Below are 23804 nucleotides of genomic sequence, written 5' to 3' on the forward strand. Positions count from 1 at the left end.
AGAGAAGAACTCAAGCAGGACTGGCGAGATGGATGGCGTTAAGTATGTCTGTTGAGGGACCACTGAACAAAATGGAAACCAGAGAAGCTGATGAGATGTAAACTTAATAAGGCGTTTCGTAAATGATTTTCCTTTTACTACTGCACCAGTTACAGAGCTGGGTTTCTTCCGTGTCTACAGTAAATTGACATGTGGTGAAGTCTCTGTATCTCTTCAAAAAAAAAAAAAAAACCCTTATGGTCAATATTCAGCCAGTCGCAGTCAGGGTTTTTTCAAAAGCCGACTCTCATAAGCAGAATTAGGCCCCGATAGTCAACGTCGGGCCACGTCCAGGCACCGGCACTGACTAGCCACGGTCACGTGAACATATGCTGGCTGCTGGATCTTATGCATTGAGCTGGGAACGACTTCTGCAAAAGGGGAAACACGTTTCACCCTCCCCAATTCCTGCTTCCCATAACTGCATAAGGAGTACGCCCCCCCCCCAACTCCAATACCGCCTCCCTTGAAGAGAAATAGATTCCCTAACAAGACCCCCTTCCCCACTTCCCAATACCCTGTAGGCCCACCTTTAAGATCCCTGGTAAACTAGGGGTTTTCAACAGGCAGGAGAAATGTCCATTCACTTTTGCCCATTAGACCCCTAGACCAGTGTACGTCAACTGCCAGTCTGTGGACCGGTGGCGGTCCGCATAAATTTTCTGCCGGTCCACAGGGCCGGCACGTCCATCGGGCCCAAGACAGTGCTCTTCAGCCGCAGTTCCACGGTGCGATCAACGCGGCGTCTTCGGGCCGGCTCCCTGAGTGCTGCAGTGCACAAAACCATGGGCAAAGGCTCCTATGTGCGTCCTGCGCCTGAACTGGAAGCCTTCTCTCTGATGTTGCAATGTGAGAGGGAAGGCTTCCAGATGAGGCGCGGGACGCTGCCCACAGCTTTGTGCAATGCAGCACTCAGAGAGCCAGCCCGAAGATACCGCGTTGATCGCACCGTGGACTGGCCCGAAGATAACACCGGGAGGCAGGCTAGAAGGCAAGGCACAGCATGGAGGGAGAGAGATAACAGCGGTACAGGGAATGCTTTTATTTGTTTATTTAGTGATTGAGATTTGTCTGTTCGGGAAGTAATGCCTTTGTTTCTTTTCCTCTGGGGTTGTTCTGCTTGCAGAGTTTTGCATCTTAGGGTTTGTTTGTGACTATTAGTACTTTTAGTTTTTGGTCCCGTATTTGCATGGGGTTATCTGTTTTCTGGTAGGAATGAGTGTTGAGAAGCATACAGTGTGCTTTGTGTATTTTAATTTTGTGGTTAACCATTATATGTTAATACAATTATATTTTGTGTGTGTATATATGTGAAAAATGAATGGAATAAATGGTGTTACAATTAGTACTATTATGGGGGCAGGGTCTGGGGCGGAGATTGGGGGGAGATGGGCATGACTCAGCCCAGTGTTCTTCAACCGCCGGTCCGCGGACCGGTACTGGTCCACAAAATAATTATTTTATTCCCGCCGGTCCATAGATGTCAAAAGGTTGAAGAACACTGCCCTAGACCACCAGGGATCCTAGGCCTGAGGGGGGGGTGTCTAATTTTCTTCCTGGAGGACGGAGGAAGGCTAGAGAATCCTTTAGGCCATGCCTGGAAATCTCTGGACAGTGGGCGATATTTAGCGCTGGTGTTTGAGCAGTTAACCAGGCAAAGATAAGACTGCTTTTCGGGCACTCCTATCGACCTGGTTAGTTGGCCGGATACCGGCATTGAATATCGCTGTGTCCAGTAAGTGCTGGCTCCAACCAGACACCTCTCCTGTCCAGTTAAATTGCTTTGAATAAACTGACCCCGTTGAACCAGAAGAGAAAAACATTCAGTGCTGCCAACCAAAATCAACCATGGAGCAAGAAAAGTGTCCCAAGAAGCTATGCAGAAGTGATGGGGGGGGGGGGGCTTTGCTCAAGGAGAACGTTTCTGAGAGAAGAAAAATCTCTTTCTAGTGCATGATTCATGGAGGACGGGGTGGGGGAGGGGCTGAATCCGAGGCTCTGACTTCCTCAGTCATTTCCCTTCCTCTTAGGCTCTTTCTCAGATGCAGTCTTGCGGCTGCCGTTCCCCCTTCCCTCCAGCAGCTGCCGCTCTCGGATCCCACCCCCGCTATTGTCACTTTTGGGGAGATGAGATGTGATAGACGAGCATAGCCACGGGGGAGTGCGAGAGGCCCTGCTCTGTGGTCTGATGGCTGGGTCCAGAGTCCTGGGCGCATGTCAAACATGCAGGATGAAACAAAGTTCAGTGAACCTAAAGAGGAAAATGACCGACTGGAGGAAGAAACCTGTGCACTTCAGACGGCTTTTATCAATTTCTTATAAGTTGGAGGCATGAATTTAAAAGCTGTACTGGACATGCTGAAGAGGGTCAGAGACGTCCACGTAAATAGATTGTTATAGTCAAGAGTAAGCAACTCTCAGAACGGTGGCGTAGTAAATGGGGGCAGACCGTCAGGGCTGCCGTCTTCACGGGAGGCGCCGGTGCCTCTCCTCGTACCTCTTTAAATGTTTGCCGGCATGAGCGGCATGTTCACGCCAGCGTCGGCTCCCTTCTGACATCACTTCATGGCCGCGGGACCAGGAGGGAGCCGACGCTGGCGCAAGCAGTGGGTGGAAGGTGGTGCTCGCACCAGTGAACATTTCAAGAGGTTCGCGGGAGGGGGGTGGCAGGAGGGGCGCTCAAGCAGTGGGGATGATTAAAGGAGGGCGCACAGCGTGGCAATGCCAGCCACCATCACCCCAGGCGCCAACCTTCCTCGCTATGCCACAGGATGGGAGAGCTTATTAATCAACTAAGGTTTCTGTAAACCCACAGGAATTCAAGGATAGAGCTCAGATAGTTTAGAAAAACACAAAGGAGGGGAACTTTGCCAAGAGAACAAACAAAAGAAGCAGGCTGGACTTCCACCCAGAAGAGAGAGAGAAAGGAGACAGGGATTAACCAAGTCAAGGACATAGAGATCAAGATGGAAGGAGACAGAAGCAGCCGGCAGAAGAGATGCAAAGACCCAGCAAGGAGTCGGGAAGAGACAGCTTGGGAAAGAGTGAAAAGCAGGGAAGCCGGACATGTCGGCAGCAGAGAGGAAGGGATGCAAAGGGACAGCGGGAGACTGAGATACTGTGTGAAGAAGAGATGGAATCAGGGAGGAAAAAAAAGGACAAAGAGATAAAAGGAAGGCAGGGAGATATCCAATTAAGGAAAGAGTGAGAAAAAGACAGGCGGGAGGATGGAAGGACAGGACATGCCAGGGCCAGACAAAGGGAAACACTGACAGCTAAGACTGAGGAGACATGAAGGGATTTAGACATTAGATAATTGGACACATCTTTCCCAAATCTGAGCACAAAGTGATTTACATTCAAGTATAGGAGGTGTTTCCCTGTCCCAGAGGGCTTAGAAGATAAATCTGTACCCCAAGGCAATGCAGGGTGACGTGACTTGTCCAAGAGCGCAGAGTGTCAGTGGGGAAAAGTGGAATTTGACCCCTGGTTTCCCTGATTCACAACTCATGTCTCTAGCCACCTCACACATGAACGTACATTCAATACCGTCTCTCCAGAAAGAGACGGGCTTCTCTCAGCACTCACCTTCAGCAGAGTAAACCAGGCTCCCTGTGGGTAATGGGATGGGGACATGGCTCTGGCCCGAGATATTGGCGGGCCTCGGTGGCTACACCCTGGCAAGCGCGCAGCGACCCGTGAGTTCTGAAGTGCCTTAGCAAGAGCTCCCCTCGTACACGGCCTTTGTGGCATGCAGTGTTGGAGTTTCCAGTGCCATTGGGGTTATCCTCTCTCAGCACGCAGACACACGATGGGAAAACAAAGGCATTGCGCAAAGTTTCCAGCTTGCTCTGCTCTTCCTGTAAAGAGAGTCACTTCCTGATGGGAAGCAGTAATTCCATTCAACGGGCCCTTATCCCTAAGCTCAGGAAGTTGGTTTGCATTCCGCAGACTTCCGGGTATTCCTAGAGAATCCTTCAGATAAACAAAATGTAAGAAAAAGTCCCCCTTGCTTTCCTCTTGTCATTCATGTAACAGTTTTTTAGGCGAACAGGTGTCACAATTTGGGTTCTCTTCCACTAATTTCTGCTTCTAGTCCTGAGACATTACGACCTGCCTAAAATGAGGAACGACTAAAGAGGTTAGGGCTCTTCAGCTTGGAAAACAGACGGCTGAGGGGAGATATGACTGAAGTCTACAAAATCCTGAGTGGAGTAGAAGGGGTACAAGTGGATCAATTTTTCACTCCGTCAAAAATTACAAAGATGAGGGGAACACTTAATGAAGTTACAGAGAACTATTTTTTAAAACCAATAATTGGAAATATTTTTTTACTCAAAGAATAGTTAAGTTCTGGAACTTGTTTCCAGATGATGTGGTTACAGCAGTTAGCATAATTAGGTTTAACAAAGGTTTGGACAAGTTCCTGGAGGAAAAGTCCACAGTCTGCTATTGAGACAGACATTGAGGAAGCCACGGCTTGCCCTGGAATTAGTTGCGTAGAATGTTGCTACTATTTGGGTTTCTGCCAGAGAGTTGTAGAAAATGACTGCATATGTAAAATTTGGAATCCATCTTGAGCTGTTTGTTAGAACAGAACATAAGAACTGGAAATTAAATTAAAGTCATCCTTTGATGACAAATCTAGTAAAACCAGGACTGGCTCAACTTCTTTGGGTTGAACAACATGAAATGTTGACTAACTCCTTGAACTTATCTTCTCACCAGGGTTTTATCTCCTCTCTGTACTTGTCCACCTTCCAGTACAAACACGGAGGCCCCATCGCTCCTACCTACTTCCCATCCTACAAGCTTTGCACACAACAAGCAAGTCCCAAACTGCTCCACATCCTTCTGCCAGCGCGTCACCTGCTTTCCAACCTAGTGGAAGGTTTGCAAGGCCGGATTTCAGCTATCTTGAGGAGAACATGAAAATACTGGGATGTTATGTGACATTGTGGAGAAAAAAAACCCCAAAATTATTGAAAAGCCTTGTATCCAGGCACAAAGCCAACAGATGTTTAACAAAATATGTCATCGTTTCAAAGAGGCCAAACCACTCTCACACATTAATAAATATGTACCAAGGCTCCAGATGTCTGTTTTGACTTTATTTCTGCATGTACTTACCTCGTTGGCATTAAGAGCATAAAAGTACTTCAACCACACACTGCATCACTTGAGAGGCCTGGTCAAACCCTTCAGGCATGCAAAGGAGATATATACCAGAAACTATGAATGAAGAACTAGAAACATGTTATGCCAATTTTTAAAAAGTGGGCCGGGATCATTCGGGAAATTACAGACCAATGAGCTTGATTTTAGGGCTAGGATAAATAGTTGAAACTATTATAAAAAATAAAATTACGGAAAACGTAGAAAAACACCGTTTAATGGGACAGAGTAAGTAAGCATGGATTCAGCCAAGGGAGGTCTTGCTACATTTCTTTGAAAGTGTGACCAAACATGTGGATAAAGAAGAGTCGGTTGATGTAGTGTATCTTTATTTTCAGAAAGCTTTTGACAAAGATTCTAGAATGGGTTCCGGAACCTTACTTACCCTTTGAGATTCTGGAATGTTGTTACTCTTTGTGTTTCCAGAATCTTGATTTCCCTTTGAGATTCTGGAATGTTGTTACTCTTTGGGGTTACAGAATCTTGATTTCCCTTTGAGATTCTGGAATGTTGCTACTCTTTGGGGTTCCGGAATCTTGATTTCCCTTTGATATTCTGGAATGTTGCTACTCTTTGGGGTTCCGGAATCTTGCTTGCCCTTTGAGATTCTGGAATGTTGCTACTCTTTGGGGTTCCGGAATCTTGCTTGCCCTTTGAGATTCTGGAATATTGCAATTCTTTGGGGTTCCGGAATCTTGCTAACCCTTTGGGATTCTGTAATGTTGCTACTCTTTGGGGTTCCGAAATCTTTATTTCCCTTTGAGATTCTGTAATGTTGTTACTCTTTGGGGTTCCGGAATCTTGCTTGCCCTTTGAGATTCTGGAATGTTGCTACTCTTTGGGGTTCCGGAATCTTGATTTCCCTTTGAGATTCTGGAATGTTGCTACTCTTTGGGGTTCCGGAATCTTGCTTGCCCTTTGAGATTCTGGAATGTTGCTACTCTTTGGGGTTCCGGAATCTTGCTTGCCCTTTGAGATTCTGGAATATTGCAATTCTTTGGGGTTCCGGAATCTTGCTAACCCTTTGGGATTCTGTAATGTTGCTACTCTTTGGGGTTCCGAAATCTTTATTTCCCTTTGAGATTCTGTAATGTTGTTACTCTTTGGGGTTCCGGAATCTTGCTTGCCCTTTGAGATTCTGGAATGTTGCTACTCTTTGGGGTTCCGGAATCTTGATTTCCCTTTGAGATTCTGGAATGTTGCTACTCTTTGGGGTTCCGGAATCTTGCTTGCCCTTTGAGATTCTGGAATGTTGCTACTCTTTGGGGTTCCAAAATCTTGATTTCCCTTTGAGATTCTGGAATGTTGCTACTCTTTGGGGTTCCGGAATCTTGATTTCCCTTTGAGATTCTGGAATGTTGCTACTATTTGGGTTTCTGCCAGGTACTTGTGACCTGGATTGTCCATTGTAGAAATAGGATACTGGGTTAGATGGACCACTGATCTGACCCATCTTAAAAGAAATACACCATCTTCCTCATAACCTGCCCCTTCTTCTGTGACAGACTAATTCAGTAATATAAAATCCAAGAACGGAGTGCTTGACAATATTGGCCTTTTAAGGACAATGGTTTGTCACACAAAGTTAATAATTGACCAAAACAAGAAAAGCAACACCAGGAACCGTGCTCAGTGATCAAAGGGGCCTTAACTAAAATCTATCTCATCCGAGAACATGCTATACTCATAGCTCCCAGTTCCCCTTATTTACTGGAGGACTCTTCCAGCCACATCAGGTTTTTTTGCCAAAGGGAACATGGTGGCAACCAGACAGGAATTGCAAAACACAACAAACTCCCCTGAAGGGAGATATGATTGAAGTCTACAAAATCCTGAGTGGAGTAGAACGGGTACAAGTGGATCAATTTCTCGCTCCATCAAAAATTACCAAGACTAGGGGACACTCGATGAAGCTACAGGGAAATACTTTTAAAACCAATAGGAGGAAATATTTTTTCACTCGGAGAATAGTTCAGCTCTGGAATGTGTTGCCAGAGGATGTGGTAAGAGCGGATAGCGTAGCTGGTTTTAAGAAAGGTTTGGACAAGTTCCTGGAGGAAAAGTCCATAGTGTGTTATTGAGAAAAACATAGGGGAAGCCACTGCTTGCCCTGGATCGGTAGAATGGAATATTGCTACTCCTTGGGTTTTGGCCAGGTACTAGTGAACTGGATTGACCACCGTGAGAACGGGCTACTGGGCTTGATAGTCCATTGGCTATTCTTGTTCTTAAAACTCTCCCAAAATCCAGCACTGAGCAGCCCAGGAATCCTCTGTTTTTCAGCCAACTCACTCAGCAATAACATCTGCTTGCTCTTCCTCCTCAATTTCTGTTTCCGTTCTGAGGAGAAACACGCTGAATCTTCTTTATAAAGCTCTGCAGAGCCAAAAAACAGGGTAGCCAATGTAATAAGCTGTCGCAGAAGCTCAGAACACAGGTTTCCATTGTATGCAAAAACACATTTTTCTGCCCAATGCAGTAAACAAATCACATGCAAATAATATGTAGAAACATTGGGAGGAGTGAGAGCACACGGGTTACCATGGAAACATGCGTACCTGGGCGTATTAGCCATTAATAATTGGTAACGTATCATTAAAAATCGCGTACCGTATCTGAAGACTGTAGGGGGGCCAAGCTGATTTCAATTGTTTACAAAGGGTTACAGGGTGATCTGAAAAACTCCAGACCGGTGAGGCTGACGTCAGTGCTGGGCAAACCAGCAGAAACCATTACAAAGAACAACATTACTGAACATGACGGACAGACACAGTTTAACGGGACAGAGTCAGCAGGGATTCAGCCGAGGGAGGTCTTGTCTCACCAATTTGCTTCATTTCTTTGAAGGTGTGGATAAAGAAGAGTTGGCTGATGCAGTGTATCTCAATTTCCAGAAAACTTTTGACAAAGTTCCTCTTGAGAGGCTCCTAAGAAAATCAAAGCGTGGTGGGATAGGTGGCAAAGTTCTGTTGTGGACTGGGAACCGATTCAAAAGGTTGGAAGCTCGATTGTGTATATGCTCGAAAAACAGAAGAGCAAGAGGTGATATGAGGCAGACCTTTAAGTATATGGAAGGTTTCAATATTCAAACAAACCTCTTTCAGAGAACTAGAGGCAGTAGAACGAGAAGGCATGAATGGAGGTTGCAGGGAGATAGACCCAGGAGTAATGCCATGAAATACGTTTTCACAGAGAGGGTGGTGGATGCTTGGAATGTCCTTCCAGGAGAGGAGGTAGAGTCCAAAACCGAACGAAAAATACGGGATGGTCTTAAGATGGAAATGCAACGTGGCTGTTGAGGTGTTACCTTAGGCAAGAATAGTGAGAGCTGGGGCTAACGCTGGTCAGACTTGAATGGTCCGTCCCGCAAATAGTGAGCGACAAAGAAGAGTGGACGAATCCAGCATGGGGGAACGGAGCCCAATGCCGCACTGACTTGGACGGTCTGTGTCCCGCATGCGGCAAGAGAACAGGTGAAGGTTTGACAACTCTCGTTCTCCCTACCTTGGAGAGGGTGAACAACCTGTCCTTATCTACTAAGTCTATTCCCTTCATTATCTTGAATGTTTCATAAGAACATAAGAATTGCCGCTGCCGGGTCAGACCAGTGGTCCATCATGGCCAGCACCCTGAGACTAGCCCTACCTGCGTACGTTCTGGTTCAGCAGGAACTTGTCCAGCCTTGTCTTGAATCCCTGGAGGGTGTTTCCCCCTATAACAGCCTCCGGAAGAGCGTTCCAGTTTTCCACCACTCTCTGGGTGAAGAAGAACTTCCTTACGTTTGTACGGAATCCATCCCCTTTCAACTTTAGAGAGTGCCCTCTCATTCTCTCTACCTTGGAGAGGGTGAACAACCTGTCCTTATCTACTAAGTCTATTCCCTTCATTATCTTGAATGTTTCATAAGAACATAACAATTGCCGCTGCCGGGTCAGACTCGTGGTCCATCGTGCCCAGCAGTCCGCTCACGCGGCGGCCCTCTGGTCAAAGACCAGTGCCCTGAGACTAGCCCTACCTGCGTACGTTCTGGTTCAGCAGGAACTTGTCTAGCCTTGTCTTGAATCCCTGGAGGGTGTTTCCCCCTATAACAGCCTCCGGAAGAGTGTTATGTCAGTTGTTGTCTTCTTGTTTTGTTTTGTGCGATTCCTTTATACAGTGAATTACAATAATCCAGTTTTGAAACGATCAATGAATGAATTAAAATGTTTAGTGAGGGAGCATCCCAAAAGTTAGCTAAAGATCGAATCCTACGCAGCCTATGGGAACAACTTTTAACGACAGAATTTATTTGAGCGTGATCATTTAGTTTACTCTCTATGATGATTCCGAAAATTCTTATTTTATTGACGGACTGAATTGGCATCTCAAAGAGAAATAATGGAATTAGGGAAGGTTCAAAGAAGAGCGACCAAGATGATAAAGGGGATGGAACGTCTCTCGTATGAGGAAAAGCTACGACTACTACTATTTATCACTTTTATAGCCCTGAAAGGTGTATGCAGTGCTGTACATTTTGACTTTTAATAGGCAGTCCCTGCTCAGAAGAGCTTACAATCTACATAAGAACATAAGAATTGCCGCTGCTGGGTCAGACCAGTGGTCCATCCTGCCCGGTAGTCCGCTCACGCGGTGGCCCTCAGGTCAAAGACCAATACTCTAAATGAGTCCAGCCTCACCTGCGTGTCTAACTCGGACAGACACACATGACATATACAGTTGGGGATGCCGAACCCAAGCTGAGAGGAGTTGAAAGCAGTCTCGCAGAGCTGGGCTTTGAACTTGAACACTGCCAGAGACAGAGTCCACCCTAGGGATTCGGGCAGTTTGTTCCAGGCATACGGCACAGCCAAGGCAGAAGGGACGGAGTCTGGAGCTGGCAGAGGAGGAAAAGGAAACAGATAGGAGGGACCTACCGGCTCAGTGGAGCTCATGGGGGTAGGGGGGAACATAGGGGGAGATAAGCAAAGAGAGATAAGGAGGGGCTGCCAAGTGAATGCATTTGTAGGTCGGTAAGAGGAGTTGGGGAGCCAATGAAAGAGGTCAGGGCTTTTCAGCTCGGGAAAAGAGGGGAGATATGATCGTCCTGAATGGATAAATGTGAATTGACTGTTTACCTTTTCAAAAAGTCGCACACAAACTGGAGAAAATAGTCTCTTTCCTCAAGGCATAATGAAACCCTAGAACTTGGGGTAAAAACAGTTAGGAAAGCTGGATTTTAGAAAGTTTGAACAAATTCCTAGAAGAAAAAGTCCCTAACCTGGGGGGGGGGGGGGTGTCAGAAGTACCTGTGACCTGGACTAGCCACTGCTGGCTTGCTCTGACCTAATATAGCAGTTCTTACCATGATGCAGAGATTATATCAGCGCCCGAAGGAGCACCACTTGTGCATATATTATGTATGTCTGGCATGCCAAATGCAGAATTTGTACAAAATTATTGCTATGTTACCATGCATTGCCCACTGTTTCATAACCACAGCACTTCCCCTTAACCCTGCGTTCAGCGACACGAACGCCTTAGCTCCTCACCCTGTGCTGCTTTACAAAAAATGGTTTTCGCTAGATAATATCCCCCCAACCCCCCCGTTCCCTTCAATAAATTGTAGCAGTTCATGCAAGGCCAAGAAGAGAAACCGGCACAAACCCTTCACTATTGCGCTCTACTCGACCTCATGCGACGCGTTAAATCTCCCGGTTTTGCAGGTTTCACGTGTGGATGCAGTTGTTTGCATCCAGGGCTAATAACTAAGGTCTTTATTTATTTTATTTTTTCAATTTTCTATACCGTTCTCCTAGGGGAGTTCAGAACGATTTACATAAATTTATTCAGGTACTCAAGCATTTTTCCCTGTGTGTCCTGGTGGGCAATGGGGGATTATGATGTCACAATACCAGCTCTGGTCATCAGAAACTGAAACTCTGCACATTATCTATTTATTCAATTTTCTACACCGTTCTCCCCGGGGAACTCAGAACGGTTTACATGAATTTATTCAGGCACTCAAGCATTTTTCCTTATCTGTCCTGGTGGGCTCACAATCTATCTAATGTACCTGGGGCAATGGGGGGATTAAGTGACTTGCCCAGGGTCACAGGGAGCAGCATGGGGTTTGAACCCACAACCTCGGGGTGCTGAGGCTGTAGCTTTAACCACTGCGCCACTCTAGAAATCAAAACATAGCAAAAGTGAGCTGGGTATAGGCCAATCCAGCCATTGTGACATCACTGATGAGGTTGGCTCTTATTGGTGGAATGAGGCATTATGACGTCACAATACCAGCTCTGGTTATCAGAGGCTGAAACTTTTCACTATTTACAGTATTCAATTTTCTATACTGTTCTCCCAGGGGAGCTCAGAACGGTTGACATGAATTTATTCAGGTACTTAAGCATTTTTCCCTGTCTGTCCTGGCAGGCTCACAATCTATCTAAGGTACCTGGGACAACTAGGGGGATTAGGTGACGTCCCAGGGTCACAAGCAGCAGTGAGGATCTGAACTCAGGGTGCTGAGGCTGTAGCTTTAACCACTGCGCCAGTGTTGAATCATACCATCTTCTAGAGAATCAAACTTCTTCTAGATTCTTCTAGAGTCTTCTAGAGAATCATACCATCTTCTAGAGAATCAAAGCCTGTATGCTAAACTCCCTACGCTTTATTATAATCATCCTAGTGTGTAGCAGTAAAAGACGGAGCTCAGAAGAAAAGACGAACAAGGCTACGAGTCACGTAAAAAAACATGATTATTATCGAAGCTACTTCCTTCTTGCTCTCCCTCAAACCAATAAGGTCTCATGAATCTACAAATCTGTCTATTCCCCTTTCTTTTCAACAACCACAATACTTCATTCAAAGTACTTAAGAAAAGGTGAGAAGAGCACTCCCAATGCAGCAAGAATCTGTATGACATTAGGTTACCTAGTGATCAAATCTAGCAACCAACAGCATTGCTCATACCGAAGTAACAACGTTTACCCCAGAGAGGAAGGTGAGGAGAGTATGATACAGACGTTTAAATACATGAATGATATCAATCAAGAAGAACAAAAATCTCGGCAAACAAAAAGGAAAAACAAACAGCAGAGACGACTGTCCACTGATGACAAACCCCTTTCAAAACCAAGGAGCTCATAAAACTAGAAGACACGAAAGGAAACTGAAAAGCAACAGAAAACATATTTTCATGGAGAGGGTGGTGGAGAGAAAAATTTTGGGACAGGATTCAAAAAGGCAGGGGATAAACCCAGAGGATCCCTATAGGACAAGAGACTGGATTAAAAGTACAGAGCATTTCAACCCAAAGCGCACACATACACAAGCTACGCGGAGTGGCAGTACAATCCCGGCCACCTTTCGGGGAAAACTGAACGGCCCGTGCTGTGTTTTATCCGCCGTCATTTACTCTAATCTCATGACGTCTTCCTGTATCCCGCCATAAACGGCCTGAACTGGACTTCCTCTCGGGATCTCTCGTTAAGGCCTTAGCCCGTCATATGACGCCTACAGAGCTCAAGTTGCTGAGCATGACGATTTGATCTAGGGGGCTGGGGAGAGAGGTGAGGGGTGCTGAATATTTCATGGTTATAATGCAAGCCAATCCCATCCATACTTCCTCTATAAGATTACATTGTGCACACATTGGGGGCCTCAGCCAGCAGCAAAGACCAGTCCAGGAAAACGGCTCTTCTGTAGCCTCCTTGCTCTTTCTAAGATTCCGAAGGTTGTCAAGCCACGTTTGCTAATAGCTAGGCAGAAATATCCTGCCTCCCCCCCCCCCCATAACACATTGCCTTGAAAAGAAGCTGTTTCTCGGCTCAAGATTTTTCTCCTCTTTGGAACAACGTTACAAGTTGGTTTGTTATATTATCTCGGTGTGTGCTCTTCATACCAACAGGCTAGTGAAGCCGCAGAGCGCGCGCACCCTCGGGAGGCTATGCAAAGTCAAAGACAAATGCTGGCAGTTCTTTGCCTTCCTAATGAATGGCTGACAAAGAGCCTGTATTGAGCGGCCAGCGTTAGTAACCAGGGTGGCCATTAACAGTGCAGTTGCCACAGGAGCCAAAATGTGGACTCTTCACTGACCTGCCAAAGGGAGCAGAGCTCTTGTAAGCTCATCACACATGGGCTGCGGTATCCAATAACATGATCTGTTCTACATATTCAAGTGAACTAACGAGGCAAACTGGAGACCAGATCAGGTCTTAAAAAAAAGAAAAACTCAGCCCTAACTGGAAGAGTAGCCCAAGGGCGTAGGGCAGCAGGTAAGAACCAGGGAAGGGAGAGTTCAAATCCCAGTTCTCCGAGCTGGGCCAAGTCACTTTATCTTCCATTACCTCAGGTACAACTGGGATTGTGAGTCTGCTGGAAACTGGGCCTGAAGGCAACTGACCTCAACTGTACCTAACACTTCTATTATTAATTATTTCTATAGCATTACCAGACGTACACAACGCTATACAGAGTCACATAGACAGTCCCTGAGCTTACAAACAGGAAACCATGGATACAGTTAAGGGGAATGGTTAATCTGCTGGCTAGGTTGGTGGGCAATGGGGAGTAGGTTAAGGATTGAAGGCTATACCTGGATGAAAAGTACCTTTATCTACCATCAAAAATGCACAAGCTACTTCAAAACCTTCAGGTAAAGATTTCTCCGATTATTTACTGTGCACGAAAAATGGCAATCTACCAGACCCGATCTTCTGTCTCCCCTCCCCCTTCTCTCTACACCTTACGGTAACAAGCAGAGGCTCTACCAAAAGAGAGAAGGCCAGGTTGCTGCAAAATGCAGACTTCGGTTGTCCAAGGGAAGAAGGAAGGAAGGAAGGAAGGGAGGGAGGAGTGCCACTGTCTTTCTGGTTCACGTGTCCCCTAAATGCCACAGCCATTTTTTTTCAGAGGTCCCCCCCAACGAGTCTTTGTAACGCAGGCCCTCCAGCTTTGCAGTCTGAATGTTATACCATGTGGGAACCCTCTAGGTCCATCCTCTCATTTCACCCCACCACGCACTTCCCATTATTCCTCCTTTCCTTAGATGCAGTCAATTACTATTGACTGAGGAAAGTGGCTCAGGAAACTGTCCTTTCTCTCCTGATATGGGCACTGTAAAACTCCCAGAGTAACAGCTGTATACACATGTCCTGGGTAGACTAAACAACGAGAAGACTTTATAGCCGTAGGGTTCAACGAGACTTCAGTGTAGAGAAAGCACACTTGGTTTGTGTACTCTACGTGGCGTCACCTGACAGCAGAAGTGTCTTACCTGCAATTTTTGCATGAAACGCAATTTATGTGGTCCTAATTGGCCGGTTCAATTAACCAGTTAACTGGATATCTGCAGATATTCAGCCCGTACGTGCCAATTTTGACTCCGGAACGCCCACGCGATAGCCGATTTTGGCTTTACCATTAGAGGAGATATTCAGTGGCACAATTGGGGTACTAGACCCCCGAGAATTTGCTTTGTACCAGTTAACACAGCAAGAAGTTTTTTTACCTGGTGAACCGGCTTTGAATATTGACCCCGTGTTTCAGTACGCAGCTGCAAGGTCTTTGGTGCCAAACTTACTACGTTAGTTAAAAAAAAAAATAAATTAACATTTGATTTATAAACTTCGCTTCTTGTTTTCTCTCTTTCACATCAGGCGATGATCTGGGACTTTCTTTCTATGGAAAGAATAAAAGTGCAACCCTGAATTAAGGCATAGAGGGTTGAGGGGGGTAACCTGCTCGGAAAGGCAGAACAACTACGGTAATCACCATGTAGGAATGACCGGATGGACCTGCAGTACTAAACACCTCCAAGAAACTTCTCTCCGTTTCCTTTCTGAAACATCTCCACGGCCCTCTTGATAAGCACAGACACAGGCCCAGAAGGCCTTGCCAGCCTCTACCCCAAAGGACTTCAGGTTTCCAGGTCTCGGGGCTTGTCCACAGTTATATTTCTTCTCTGGGTGTATCAGTGGCAGGAGGGAATCAGTGTCCATTTATTCTAGAGACAATGAACAGTGAATCAGAGACCCGTTTTCCGGCTGCAAAGATTCCCATTCCAGGAAAAGGGAGCATCTGTGGAACAGCCTGCAGATGGTAAGATATTTCACGCTAAACTATCTTTATCCTCCTTGCCAAATGTCCTTGTTTCAAGGACATTTGCTTTCTAGTTTAATTGCACTTAACAGAGTCCAAAGTCTGCAACAGCTGTCTGTCGAAGACAAGGCCTCACAGTCTCTCCTCTTCTTCGTTCACTTTCCCGACACACTCTCGCTTTTCTTTTCCCAAGACCCCCATACCCACTGGCCACATAGCACATCGGCTGAGACTCCAGCAGCCCGATACAACTTTTCACCTCCCTTCCCTCCTCTGGGCTCCCAAACAGCCTTTCTGAAATTCACAGCAAACGAGAGCCAAGACGGCTCTCAAGGTTGCTGTGAAGGAGGCCGATGATCTGAGGCCTTGTCGCTGTCCGCCATGATGGTGAAAGCCTGGCCTCCCAGGTGACACAGTGAGATTTTAAGAGTACGCTCTTTACGAAGGTCTCCGTGAGCAAACAGGGACCAACCGCCTGCTCTGGCCTCATGGCGAGGAAAAGTAGCTGAATTGCTATTCTCGGCACACTTTACAACCCGGACAACAGCAAATTCATGAACAAAAAGGCGCCAACATCGTAACTATGTCAGAAAAAATTGCTTCAAAATGACACAGTACACAAGCGGAGGCGGTGGAAGGGATCACTGCCAGAAGCTCCAGGCCACCCACAGTCTTACACCACCCCCATGGCCGCTAGATTCAAAGAAACGAGGTCGTCACTCGGGATGGCAACGTGATAAATCAATCAAGCATCGTATACATTACGAACAAACTGAAAACTGGCACAATGCACCTAGGACCGTCTAAAGTTTAGAGGTATTTGCTGGTACAATTACTCCTTGGCCTAAAAGGGTGGGAGGGTGGAGAGGGGGCTTTTCCCTAGATTTCCTATTTTTCACAGCCCTGCGTCCGCCTAAGTGTAATAAAAACAACTCGGAGAATTACTAGGGCAGTCTGTACCCAAGACCACAGAGCAATTTCCAATTATAGAGACAACAGACGGTTTAGTAAAATTCATCTCGTTATCTCTTTCCCACTATATCTGGTTCTCTGGCATCAAGTGCTTAATCTAGTGGAATAGGGGACGGGCCACACAATCCCCACGTTTTCCATCTCTGTAATTCTATCTGCTCCCCCTCCTCCCCCCTCTCCCCACTTGGTCTCACTCTCGTTAACGCATACCTTCCAATCCTACCTTCTGTCTTACCGTTACCTCTGCTAAATCTCAGTTATAGAGTTCCCCACGCCCCCCTCTTCATTGCCTGTAATTTTGTTAAAATTTTGTAAATCCGTGTGTCACCGCGGACCTTAATTAATGAATGTGAACCGCCTAGAACTTTTTGGGTATGGAGGTATACAAGAATAAAATTATTATTATTTATTATTATTATTATCTGGGTTTGGTACAGGTTTGATGCAGTCTCTGCAGAGCCTCCAATGAAAAAGGCCATGCCACCTTACTGTACCATACAATTCTTCCGACGTGCGACTGGAAACGGCCTCGGCTTCCGCGCCAGAGACCGTGCCCTGGCCTCTATTTCCTGACTTTTCAGAGTGACCCTCCTGCCACATACTTTGGCTAGGAAAACTGCGATCCCAGCCGTTCTGGGGCCTTCCCACAACAGGTAAGAGTGATTCTCGGCAAACCGGGGTCTCGCTGGAGAGCTGAGACCTTCAGGTCGCCGGTTTGTGGCTGCCCTGCGTCTTCCGCCTTCATAATGGATTCAGATCGCTTGGCACAGCGAAAATGAAATCTGAAACGTCAGAAGCCGCCTTTCAGACGACATTAGGTTGTGGATACCAAGTCTGTTAAGGTTTCAAAAAAGCTCGCCTTGCAAAGGCAGTTCAGCCCCTCTCCTGATGCTCAAAAGGGTTCTTGGGAGAGGGGGAGGTGCTTTTACCAATCACAGAGGCAGCCACTGAGAACCCTATGCAAATGTATTACAATAAGCTCATTAATATTAAGATAGGCACGCCTTGTAATGCACAGAAGGGAACGCCCACCTCTTACTGGGTATAATTGGTGACGGGACTAAATCGCGCGAGACAACGGCGCACCGACCACTGAGCGCAGACAACTGAGCGCAAGGTTGACGGCGCGCCGAAGAAAAGCACTATTTTAAAGGGCTCCGACGGGGGGTGTGGGGGCAACCCCCCCACTTTACTTAACAGACATTGCGCTGGTGTTGTGGGGGGTTTGGGGGGTTGTAACCCCCCCACATTATACTTAAAACTGAACTTTTTCCCTAAAAAACAGGCAAAAAGTTTGGTTTCAAGTATAATGAGGGGGGTTACAACCCCCCAAACCCCCCACAACGCCAGCGCGATGTCTGTTAAGTAAAATAGGGGGTTCCCCACCAACACCCCCCGTAGGAACCCTTTAAAATAGTGCTTTTCTTCGGCGCGCCATCAACCTTGCGCTCAGTTGTCTGCGCGCCATTGTCTCGCGCGATTTTGTCTATGAACCGGCAAAATTTTCTGGCAGATCTGGAGCTGCCGGTAGTTGTTTGTGCGTCTGTAGTGCGCGAGATGTCCTGCGCCTATGGTCAGAACGGTTCATAGACAGTGGAGCGCAAGACGTCAGCGCGCTGACAATCCAGCGCCGACAATTCGGCGCAAGATGTCAGTGTGCGGGGGAAAAAGTAATTTTTAAAGAGGTCCAACGGGGGGGGGGGGTTTGGGGTGGCAACCCCCCCACTTTATTGGTTAGTGTTCGCGCTGCTGTTGGAGGGGGATTCGGGGGGTTGGTAACCTCCATTATAGCGAAAAAGGAACTTTTTCTGATTTTTTTCGGGAAAAGTTCCGTTTTCTCTATAATGTGGGGGTGTTTCACCCCCCCACACCCCCCCGCAACGGCAGCGCGAACACCAGCCAATAAAGTGGGGGGGGGTTGCCACCACAAACCCTCCCGTCGGAGCTCTTTAAAAATTATTTTTTCCCCCACGCGCTTCTGTCTTCCGCGAATTGTCGGCGCACTGGCGTCTGGTGCGCGATTATCCCGTCACCGGTCAGAACACAGCTGTGAGGCGTGGGACACACACTCACCCAACAGCCGTGTCCATATCGGAAGTTAAAAACAAACAAACCCCAAAACACCCCACTTTAATAAACTGCTGGGGTTCCAGAGGTCAGAAACTGTATTGGGCCAGCGCAGAAGAGCTGTGCCTACCAGTTAGCTCTTCTGCGCAGGCACCAGACACAGTTCCTTCCCCCCGGCTACCCAGCACAAATAGCGTGCATTTCATTTGCATGCTATTTGTGCTGAGCACAGCCCAGCAAAACAAAATCACTCCCAACCCGGTATTTGGGTTGGTTTTTTTTACTGGATTACCGGAACTTTCCGCATCCCGCCCTAAGCTAACAAAATTTGCAGCTTGGAAGCTCTCGGCGAAACAACCAGGTTTCTATAAGAACGTGCTCGCTGATTGTTGCTGTCTTCATTTTACGTGGACCTGTTATGTACAATTTAATAAATTGCACAGTCAGGGGCGTAGCGCGGGTAGGAGGTGCCCACCTGCTCCTTCCGTGCACCCCCCCGGCTCCTTCCCGCCTCCCACCCCACATTCGTGCTCTCCCTTCCCCCCACGTACCTCTGTAAATCTTCCCCAGCGCGAATGGCTTCTACAGTATGCCGCTCACGCCAGCGTCGGGTTTCACTGTGACGACAACTTCCTGGCCCCGCAACCCGGAAGTGATTCAGAGGGGAACCAGGCCAGTGCAAGCAACAGGCAGGAGAAGTTGATCGCGCGGGCAAAGATCTACAGAGGTACCGGGTGAGGGGGGGGGGGAGATATGGTGTGAGTCTGGCATGGTGTAGCGGGGGGGGGGGGGTCACCCGGGGCGCTCCGCCCCTTCCTCTTCCTACACCACTATGCACAGTGCCTTGTTGAGAACTACTTGAAAGGTGATACAGAAAGTCTCTCAAACTGAACTCTTCTGCACGCCACAGAACACAAAAAAAGGCTCAGAGCTCATCTGTTCACATTCCCCTGGCAGATGAAATTCTATCTGGGCTACTAACATCGCTTATGGTTGCCAGAGTGATGTAGCTGGGGAGACGTCGGCACAGTTTCTCAAGTTCCTTTAAGAGTTACCTTTCCTCACTGCCATGGCACAACAGATCGACGATGAATCGGGCTCCCAAGAGGATCCGTCAACGCCACAAAACGCCCCCTGGTCATACCCTTCAATTGCAAACCGCCAAATGACGTTCCTACTCCCACTGGAATCGACTACCCTCGCAGATCAGATCCCTTGAAGGACTCCTCAACTTTAGGAAAGCAATAAAAACAGACCTCTTCACTTAACTCTCCCGCCCACGACTGATGGATTACAAAGAAATGTACCATACTAGATCCTCGGTACTTTTCACGTTAGGATAAAGGAACTTGTACTGAAAAATCTTGCACTAACTATGGCAAAATTTAACCTGTAAACCAGGGGTACCCACACTTTTTGGGCTTGCGAGATACTTTTAAAATGACCAAGTCAAAATGATCTGCCAACAATAAAATTTTAAAAAACACAAAGCACACTACGCAGAGAAAATATGAATTATCATTTATATTCCGGGTTTTTTCCAAAGAGGTCAAGGCAGATGACTTCATGCAATGTCACTTCAGTAACCACTATACAAAAATAGACAAATATACCCCCTTCCCTTTTTAACTAAACCGCGAAAGTGGTTTTTAGCGCAGGGAGCTGTGCTGAATGCCCTGCGTTGCTCTCAATGCTCATAGGCTCCCTGCGCTAAAACCATTGCGGTTAAGTAAAAGGGGGCCATAGTGCAAATATAGACAGCAGATATAAATTCTCAAAACGGACACATTTTGATCACTAAATTGAAAATAAAATCATTTTTCCTACCTTTGTTATTTGGTGATTTCATGAGTCTCTGGTTGCACTTTCTTCTTCTGACTGTGCATCCAATATTTCTTCCCTTCTTTCAGCCTCCTGTATGCTTCCTCTCCTCCACACCTCAATCTCTCCCCCAACTTTTTCTTCCTCTCTCCCTGCCCCCCTCCCCTTTCTTTCTTTCTCCCTGCCTTCTTTCTGTCTTCCTGTCCCCTTTCTTTCTCCCTGTCCCTCCTTTCTTTCTTTGTTTCCCTTATTTCTTTCTTTCTGTCTCCCTGCTCCCCTTTCTTTCTGTCTCCCTGCCTGATCCCTTTCTTTCTTTGTCTTTCTTTCTCCCTGCCCTCCCCCACCATTGGAGAACAGGCCCCCAAACCACTGCCGCCGAGTTCTGAGCTCTCCCTGCTTTTCGATACGGTAAACAAGACGCAGAAGCACCGGGCCGACCAGCCTTCCTCCCCGACATCAATTCTGACGTTGGAGAGGAAGTTCTGGGCCAGCCAGGCAGCGATTGGCTGGCCCGGAACTTCCTGTCCGATGTCAGAATTGACGTCAGGGGGGGGGGAAGGCTGGTCGGCCCGGCGCTTCTGCGTCGGGAAGCAGGTACAACGCGAAGGCAACGCGAATCTATCACAGAGCCCGGGATGGGCTCCGCAAGCGACTCGCGTTGCCTTCGCGATCTACTGGTTGATCGCAATTGACCTTTTGGGCACCCCTGCTGTAAACAACGGGGACAACGGGATAGAAATCTAAATAAATAAATAAACAAAGACAAACAAACATCTTGAAAGACAAGCTGGGAAAGGACACAGCACACTTTGGGGTTGCTCCGATCGGAATATATTTGACTTTGAAAAATCAAGATGCCAACTTTGATGATAAAGGGGATGGAACTCCTCTCATATGAGGAAAGACTAAAAGGTTAGGCTCTTCAGCTTGGAGAAGAGAAGGCTCAGGGGTGATATGCTAGAGGTCTATAAAATACTGAGGGAAGTGGAAAGGGTAGATGTGAATCGCTTGTTCGCTCTTTCCAAAAATACTAGAACTAGGGGACATGCGATGAAGCTACTAAGTAGTAGATTTAAAACAAACCGGAGAAAATATTTAATGACATGTTGAGTAAAGAAACTCTGAATTTTGTTGCCAGAGAATGTGGCGAAAGCAGTTAGCTTAGCAGGATTTAAAAAAAGATTTGGATAATTTCCTGAAAGAGAACTTCATAAGCCATTATTAAGATGTACTTGGGAAAGTCCCCTGCTTATTCCTAGGATTTGCCAGATACTTGAGATTTGGTTTGTCTACTGCTGGAAACCGGATACTGGACTTGATGGACCTTCGGTCTGTCTCAGTATGGCACCTTTTATGTTCTCCTGCTCTTTGCTGGTGTCTGGCTCCTGTGGTCCCATGCTTCATCATAAAGCATCTGGGGACAAACTTAAAGATTCCAAGATGTATACTTTGGAAGGAAGGTGGGAGAGGGGAGATACCATGGAGACGTTTAAATATCTCCTACCATAAATGCACAGGAAGTGAATCCTTCAGCTGAAAGGAAGCTCTGGAACAAAGGGGCGTAGGATGAAGGTGAAATGGGACAGGCTCAGAAATATCCTGAGGAAATGCTTCTTCACAGAAAGGCTGGTGATTTTGTAGAATGGGCATCCAGTGAAGGTGACGGAGACGAAGACTGTATCTCAATTTCGAGAAAGCATGGGTCAAGCATAGGAGAATTCGAAAGGGAGAGGACGCAAGGCATAAGGCAAGATTAGATGGCCACCTAGGGTAGTTGCTTCTAGGGGGCAGCAAAGAGCAACTGCAGCCTATGAAAAACAAAGAACCATCATCACATACCGTAACCTGCATTGCTTCAGGGACTATCATGATTGCTTAATTAGCATGTTTGGAGCTTAAGGTGTGTGTTTTTTTTTTGGGGGGGAGGTGTTAAGCTGAAGGTTCACCTAGGGCACCCACCACGCTTGTGATGGCTCCACAAGGAACATCTACCAACTACAATTGTCTCACTACTTGTACTTAACCAATTGCCAATCACAACAATCACTCAGTGCAAAATTCTTCTCCAGCGGGAATTCTGATTCCACTTGCTCCCATCGAGTCCGTGGTCATGGGATTCTTCATTGTTCCCCACTGATAGAAGAATTATTATGTTTTTGTGTAGTTTTATAACTTAAATCTATTTAATAAATTATAAATAAGTTATAAAACTATACAAAAACATAATAATTCTATCAGTGGGGAATAATGAAGAATCCCATGACCACGGACTCGATGTGAGCAAGTGGAATCAGAATTCCCACTGGAGAAGAATTTTGCACTGAGTAATTGTTGTGATCCACAAGGAACAGACAGTAGAGCAGGGGTGTCCAATGTCGGTCCTCGAGGGCCGCAGTCCAGTCGCGTTGTCAGGATTTCCCCAATGAATATGCATGAGATCTATTAGCATACAATGAAAGCAGTGCATGCAAATAGATCTCATGAATATTCATTGGGGAAATCTTGAAAACCCGACTGGACTGCGGCCCTCGAGGACCGACATTGGACACCCCTGCAGTAGAGGATTAGTAGTTGGTATGGTTAGGCAGACTGGATAGGCCACATGGTCTTTATCGTTATCTGTTTGAGCAATCGTGCAATTAAATTAAGCTCTTCTAATGTTTGCTCAGATCTAGGCCTCTAATCCCCCTTATCCCCCCAATCAAACTCAATAAAGATAAAACTATTTTTACCCACTGGACAGATATACAACTGCTCACTGTTAAAGCTTTTCAGCATAGCCAGCTGTCGGCTGGCTCTTTTGAATCGCTCCTTAATTTTGAGGTGTATATTTCTTAAAACACTGAGCATTTAATACATGTTAACCAACCCGGCCTTGCATGGACTAAGGCCACATAATCCCTGTCATGTCCTAACGTTTCCAACGATGACTTCATCTGTAAATCTGCCGCGCTACATCCCTCCCCCAGCTGCCGAGGAAGAAAATCTTTAAAAGCATTTGCTCTATAGAAAGCCCTTCAGTGTTCATGCCAGCCTTTTGATCTTCGGGGGGAGGGGGAGGTAACCAGCTCTGGTCAAGGGCACGCAGAGAAAAATCAATCGCGGGCAGCCTGTACCAGCACATTTCCAGAGGGTCGAAAAGACTCCAGTTATAACACCGCAACCTTATCTTCCGTAATGAATATTTGAAGAAGGGTTCTGCATCCCCGACTGTGTTTAAGTACTTGGAAGCAAACAATTTATTCAGAGCTGGGAGACGGTCGACCCAACACGACGCCCGCACTCTCGCACAAACAGAAGCTGAGCGTGTAAAGCACTTGGCCCTTAACACAGTACGCTAAGCGCATTTACGCTTCAACGACAGAAGCAGCTCCCGAGAGCCCTGGGGATCCTGGGCATTTCAACACATTTAATCTGACGCTGTCATCAAATCATCTGCTCGGCACTGGTAATGCCAGCGATGCAACAAGCCCTGCCGTCTTTAAATTCACCGGATTATTGCGAGTCGCGTGACATCTGCGTTTGCAATTGGGCTTTGTGAACAAGGCTCAATCGGACCCCTTGTTTCGACATGTGGGAGTCCATTCTCGAGCTTGGTTCCGAGTTTTGGGCATTCAAACTTTTGCAGCTCCCACAAAGCCGTGTCG

The 23804-nt window shown here is 46.8% G+C and overlaps 1 protein-coding gene across 4 annotated transcripts in view; it reads right to left on the reverse strand.

The window, feature by feature from the left end:
- The window catches only part of PKN1 (protein kinase N1), a 132311-nt gene that overhangs the window by 61372 nt on the left and 47135 nt on the right, over window positions 1-23804 (reverse strand). Inside the window, exon 1 of one of the 4 annotated variants that reach the window (XR_004537236.1) lies at window positions 3628-3748. The exons of 1 other annotated variant lie outside the window; for it this stretch is intronic. Coding sequence is in view for 2 of the 3 variants with exons in the window: in XM_033924054.1 (XP_033779945.1) it covers window positions 3628-3675 (48 nt within the window). In the remaining variant the exon portion in view is untranslated. Of the gene's footprint in view, window positions 1-3627; window positions 3749-23804 lie in introns of those variants that run through there. 2 more of the 4 variants (XM_033924054.1, XM_033924056.1) reach the window with 2 other exon arrangements.

The sequence above is a fragment of the Geotrypetes seraphini genome, chromosome 16 (genome assembly GCF_902459505.1).
Source record: "Geotrypetes seraphini chromosome 16, aGeoSer1.1, whole genome shotgun sequence".
NCBI classification, from domain to species: Eukaryota; Metazoa; Chordata; class Amphibia; order Gymnophiona; family Dermophiidae; genus Geotrypetes; species Geotrypetes seraphini.